We start from the raw sequence: 6,068 nt of genomic DNA, 5'->3' as shown, positions 1-6,068 counted from the left end.
TCGGGTAATTTCATTTGTACAGTTGTGCTATACAATTTTTCATTTGTTTATTATTTTATAATTCATTCGTTTTCATTCAATACTTGATCCAGTCATCATCCACCGTCCAAGTTTAATTTTATTCATGATTCATATGCTCTGGATCCCTTAGACCAAAAATCAATAGATCACTCTGTGTTCTGTTGTGTACCTGCTGCATCTTTCTTATAATTATTTTTTTCATCACTTGATGATGTTTATTTAGTTTGTAATGTTAATCAACTGTGTTGTCATTAATGAACTTAGGAGTGCCGAATGAAGCTGAGCTACAATTTTCAATTTACATTTTAGGCTCCATTTTTTATCTTTTAATACTTCTATTTTCATTTTATTTCTTTTTGGATGTATGAAGCATCTTACACGTCCAAGAAAACAAAACAGGAAAATTACAGATTTCTTAAGCAAAGTTGTTTTAGTTTTCGAAGACGTAAAACTTCCTGTGAATATCGTAACACAAGAAAGGAGTGTGAACACTGAAACCAGCTACATGTCTGACATGTCCGTGCAGGACGGCGCACCGGTCCTGCTGCAGGTGATTCACTGAGCAAACTCTCCAGAAGTGCTTAAAGTCATCGCCAGTACAGCAAGCCTGAACTACATTGCATCACTTCCTAATGATAAAAAACACAGTCAAGTAATCTTCTAAGAACGCTCTTTGATAGCCTCGCAGGAAACAGGAAATGCTCTCGTTCCTCTTTGCAGAGAGACGTGCAACTCAATGTCGACTTTTACTGAGAAGAGGGAAGGTAACATGCAGAGACCGAATTTCGTGTTATCCCTGATACTTCTGATTACTGCGGCATTGTTCTCGCCAGGTAAGCGACACCGAACTGTGGCCTTTTTTAGGTTAAACTCTGCAGACGTGAATCACGCCTGGGGCTGGAGATCTCTGTGGCAGGGGAACTCCCTGAACCCCTTTTCTCTGAAGGCACAGGTTCCACTCCTCCAGGCACATTTTAAATGTTTGTTGCTGCCCTGTGTTGTGTTGAATTCGACCACTGTTATGTTCACCGTGCACTTATTGCTTTGGATGGTTGACTGACGTGCACACGGTGTGCAAAGCAGCGCATCATCAAAGAGCGCTCTAAGGAAATGGATAGGGAGGAGTTCGAACAACATCAGTTGTGCACCAAGGGGAAGTTAATAGGACTTCAATTGCATGCATATTACTGGAGAAGAACAGAGTGTGGTGCTAGGGGGCGTGTTCGTAATGTGAATGAATTACAGCGTTACTTCAGATGTATACAAGTGGAGCATGCAGTTCCTGAAAAACACAGAAAAGGAAACGGAGCTATCAGTACATCGAGATGGGTCTGAGCAAGCAGATGAGGGAGATCTGATTTCTCAGAAGCGGGAGCCCTCACACGCCCAGATGCCTCTGGGATATACCCCATCACAGGACACTAACCATGTAGCTCCTGTGGGTTTGTGATCTGACTGAGCCCAGAAAGAAGACTGTACTTGACCAGACCAGGCTGTTTCATTCTTTCCCAAAGGGACCACTCAAATATAGCTGCCACCGCGGCAGGGATTCTCCTTAGATAGGACTCCTCGCCCACTCACTTTATGATGGGGCCCAGCGACGTGTCCCACCAGACCGGCTTTTTCTTCCAGTGGCCTGCAGAGAGTGGGACACTGAGAGTACACACAGCACCTGCTGACCCCCGAGTGGGGACCTCCATGCATTTTACTAATTAGAGTCACTGTGAAATTTCACTTGTGTCCTCTCCAAGATGGCAGCATACTTGGCACAGCGAGCATAAGATTTACAATCTAGCTTGACACTGAAGGTGATCATCCACACCTTTACTTCTTTATCACACCTGCGAGTGATAATTATTACTTGCTCCAGCATATATACTGCCTCCTTTGCTTCTTCATTGCCTCCAGGATGGCAGAGAAGGGTAGGTTGAAGCTTTCCTAGCATGCTGGACGCAGTAAGTACTTTGAATAGTTCTTACTTTATGTAACTTTCTCCACTATTCCAGTGCTGACTGTTACTTCTCTCTACTAGATTCACTCCACAGCTAGTGAGGTCTCTGCCATCACCTAACGGGCTATTTAGTTACTCAAATTGGGTAATGTTGATCACTAATGCAGGATTTTACTGCACTTTTGCATTCCAGATTAGCTAAAATAGTGGTTATCCATACTCACTTATGTGGAAGATAGAGCTTATATGCGTATGTTCTTTATATGTCACATGTGTATCAACTGCTTATTGACTTGATTTTTAATGTGTGCATTTGCACGCTCACTGACAAGCTTGATTCCACCTTTGGAATGACTTAGCATGGAATTTCTGCAATTGCCTAATGCATTACTGTGTGACAATAGGGTATGACCTATTGATTATCTTCCTTGTTTTCAACTGTCACTCTCTATATGTCTCTTTTCCATTGCAAATCGGATTTTCGATAACATAAGGTATATCCCACACTTTGAGGGTGACTTTTTGAGATTGGGTATTGTTGCTAATTACCACTACTATAACTCCAGTCATTGGTAGATTAGGCTACATAGTCCTGAAGAAGTGCTCAGATGCATTGGGACTTTACATGGCACGAAACATGTTGACCGACGTTCTCACTGACCGGATCATTGTCTCCACACAGCCACCTTTGTTTTTATTTATAACAAGAGGTCCCATATATTAAAAATTTCAGGGTCTCTCTTAGTCATTTTTATATCACACAACAGTTCACAGACACAGCACCTCCACTTACACTTCACAATGGCGTCTTATTTTAAAAGACCTCCAGCAAAGAGTCCCCTCGAAGGGCCTGTTGAGCATTGCCACGCCAGCCCAACTAGGAGCTTCCCAATGATTAAGCATGATACCCATCTGGGTGTGTTATTGCTTTTGCTTCTGAGCAATTAGATCCCCCAATCTGCTTACTCAGAACCATCCCAACCTATTGCCTGTTCTGTTTACTTTTCTGATTCTTTTAGGAGCTGCATACTCCACATGTTTACATGTACATTTAGGGAGCTTTTATGCTGTACCTAGACATGCTCCAAGTCCCCCCATTATTGTGTTGCTCCTGATGTCCCAGGGCCTGACCTACTATGGATCCTGAGCAACTGGGCCAGGTACCCCTTCTGCATGTGAGTTTAAGTGCTAGCTGTGGTTAAGCAGTCAAGGCTTCCTCACTCAGGGGTTGGGATAGATTCATGAAGAGGTCAGTGAATATGATTCATAACTGAAAGTGCAAAAAGTATGAAAAATGAATCAATGTCCAGTCAAATACTTGCTTTTAAAAGAAAAAAGTTGTATTTTTTTCTAACTCTACACCTGCAAGTGAATACAACTTTTAGAAGCACCATCACAATCCCCTTGAGGTCGGGGCTCTAGTAGTTGTCAGGCAAATCTCTGTTCCACCCTCCTTCATGTAACGTGTTCGGGGTTATTCCCCATTCAATGGTTGCCGCATCAAGAGAATGCTTACTATTAGGCCATAGTTAAGAGTTCCCTTTTGACTCTTCAGATTGTAGTCAAAAGTGTCTATGGTGCTGCAGCTCCCTTAGCAGCAGTCTCCCAGAGCCCAACCAGCCAAATTCATATCTTACCTGCTCTCAAGAGTGAAAGACTGCACTGGCACCCGAGGGACCTGCTCTGCTTGGAGCAGTTAGGCTCCTCATGGAGCAGCACCCTGCGGCACAGGCTCTCTCCTCTGAGCGCCCCTTCCAGAGTTTTTTCAGTTGTTGGAGCAGCTCCCAGCTCACAAAGACACTGTAATTTGGCTTTACCCTTCGGGATTACAGGGACATTTCTGCAGCTCCTGCCTGGAGCCAGCGAGGGTCATCTTCGGCAGCTGTCAGTGGTCAGTCAGGGGCAGCTCCCACGCACTGCAGAACCAATCTGCTGATTGTAGCCTCAGTCTCTCTTTCGGGCTGTGGCCGAATCCTTCAACAACGTTGGTACCAGCAGCCCCTTCTGGTACACAGGGTTGCTGCGGTGTGTGCAGGCTCGTAATAGGGCCTTTAGTAAGGCCTGCATTATGCTCAACACAGAGCTCAGTCCACAGAAGCCCTCTCCTGTCATACAGTGTGGCCGAGTCGACACTGCACACCCAACCCAACCAGGTGCACAGATGAATCCTCACACCTCGCCCAGGGAGTCCGCATGGTAGGGCTCCCCACTGGACCTTGCTCCCTCCAGCCCTATAGTCTTCCTCACAGTGCACACAGGTCTTAGCAAGCTGGCAGGCACTGGTTCTCTAGACTCCAGGGCAGGTGGTCTTGGTTTTCGCGGGTGATATCCCTTCACCCGGCAGGGAGACTAGCAGGCCATTGCCCATAGTCCAAGCCACTGGAAGAAGTCTTGCGGGGCTTCCCCTTCTCACACAGCCCTTTTGGCTGCTTGTCAGATGACATATTTTGGGATCTCAACCTCCCCTTCTTATAGTCCTTCCCTTTCCTTCAGAAAGGCTGTTTGTCACAGCAGGCAAGACTCCAAAGATGATTGTCTCACAACACAGTTCATGGGAGCGACCAGAGTTCACCCCTGGATGTCAGCCACAGTCTTATGTGCATCAAAAGGTTAATCGGATGCTCCTAGACCTACTCTTTCTGTTTCCCTTATCAGCCCCATCTCTTTTCTGAGCTGTATCCAGGCCCTTTCCTTGTGATCTATCACCGAATCAAAGAGCAAGAAGTGTAAAGGGTGGTGTCTCTTCCTCCCTTCCTCCAGTGTGTCTCACCTAGCTCACAGAAATGGTCACAATGCCAATCTGTCTGAGATATTCTTCTTCACCAGGTAGGACTGAGCTTTTCAAAATGGAACCCAGGGTCCTCCATGTAATGTACCATTGTGGGCACACTTGCACTCAGTGTACTTTCATAGCACACTTACTCTGCAGTACCGTCACTTCCATGCATTTCGCCACTGCAGACATGTGCATTCAGCACACACATCGTGTCTGCATGTACTGCTCAGTACTGTAGCCTTTGTGTATTGTACCAGGGTGTTCTATTTGCAAACACACATATTGCCAGCACATACTAATTCTGTTACGTACTGCGCTGGAGTTCTCACCTCTGGATACCGGGTTGGCGAATACACCAAGTCTTCTACAGGTTCTGGATACTCCCAGATAAGGGCGACCCCTTCTAGTAGCCACGGTGCCGCTTGACAGGCTACGCCAAAGCAGACCGTACCCTCCAGAAGGAGTCCCAGAGGGACAAAACCCCAACACTGGGGAAAAAACCTCAAACAGGAACTCCTGAAGAAAAACAAGAAAAAACAGGACTAAACAACAGGAAACAAAAATAGGCAAAAATCTCCCAAGGCAAAAAGCAGGAACAAAGAACAGGCAAATATCTCCGAAGGCAAAAAGCAGGAACAAAGAACAGGCAAGAATCTCCCAAGGCAAAAAGCAGGGACAAAGAACAGGAGCGAACAGCACAACCAGAAGGAAGTGTTTGCAACGCAAGGTGGAACAAGACTGACTGACTTATATACTGAGAAAAGGGAAGTGACATCACAGGAAAAGGAAAGAACACCATCTTGAATTGGGAAGAGCCCATAGACCAGTATAGGAAAAAGAAAGTAGTATAAAAGAAAAACAGAGCATGCTGGGACAAAAACACGAAGAAGACAAGATGGACACAACATGGACAGAGACAGGTAAAAAGACCAGACAAACCCACCAACAACAAAAAGAAGAAAAAAAAGGGCTACAGGTAAGTGTAGCGCGACCGGGAGCGAAATACTGTATATGCTTCCCAGAATGTGTAGTCAAAAAACGCGGGGAACGGCGCTCCGAGTATTGGTAGCGCATTCCATCCGCGAGGACAGAAAGAGATGCCGCGTCTGAGCGCGGCGTTACAAATTCACCATGTGCTCAATGCCCAACACTTCACTCTTCATTTATTGTACTTCAAGCAAGCACAATGACAGTCAGCACATGCTTTCATTGCACATGCATTGCACAGCCCTACATCTCTTATGTAATAAATTCCCAGCAGGCTTACATACACTTAGTACATGCACAAACACATATACTGCACAGCACTGCTCTAACCCT

The 6,068-nt window shown here is 45.5% G+C and overlaps 1 protein-coding gene across 1 annotated transcript in view; it reads left to right on the top strand.

Annotated features, from left to right (window-relative positions):
- The first annotated feature begins 639 nt into the window (after positions 1-639).
- TMEM154 (transmembrane protein 154) overlaps positions 640-6,068 on the top strand; it is an 86,218-nt gene continuing 80,789 nt past the window's right edge. Inside the window, exon 1 of the mRNA XM_069242691.1 lies at positions 640-854. Within this exon, the coding sequence (XP_069098792.1) occupies positions 758-854 (97 nt within the window). The 5' untranslated portion in view covers positions 640-757. The remainder of the gene's footprint in view (positions 855-6,068) is intronic.

The sequence above is a fragment of the Pleurodeles waltl genome, chromosome 1_2, assembly GCF_031143425.1.
Source record: "Pleurodeles waltl isolate 20211129_DDA chromosome 1_2, aPleWal1.hap1.20221129, whole genome shotgun sequence".
Classification (NCBI taxonomy): domain Eukaryota; kingdom Metazoa; phylum Chordata; class Amphibia; order Caudata; family Salamandridae; genus Pleurodeles; species Pleurodeles waltl.
The sequence above is the reverse complement of the archived record's forward strand: the minus strand, read 5'-3'. Positions and strand labels throughout refer to the sequence as shown.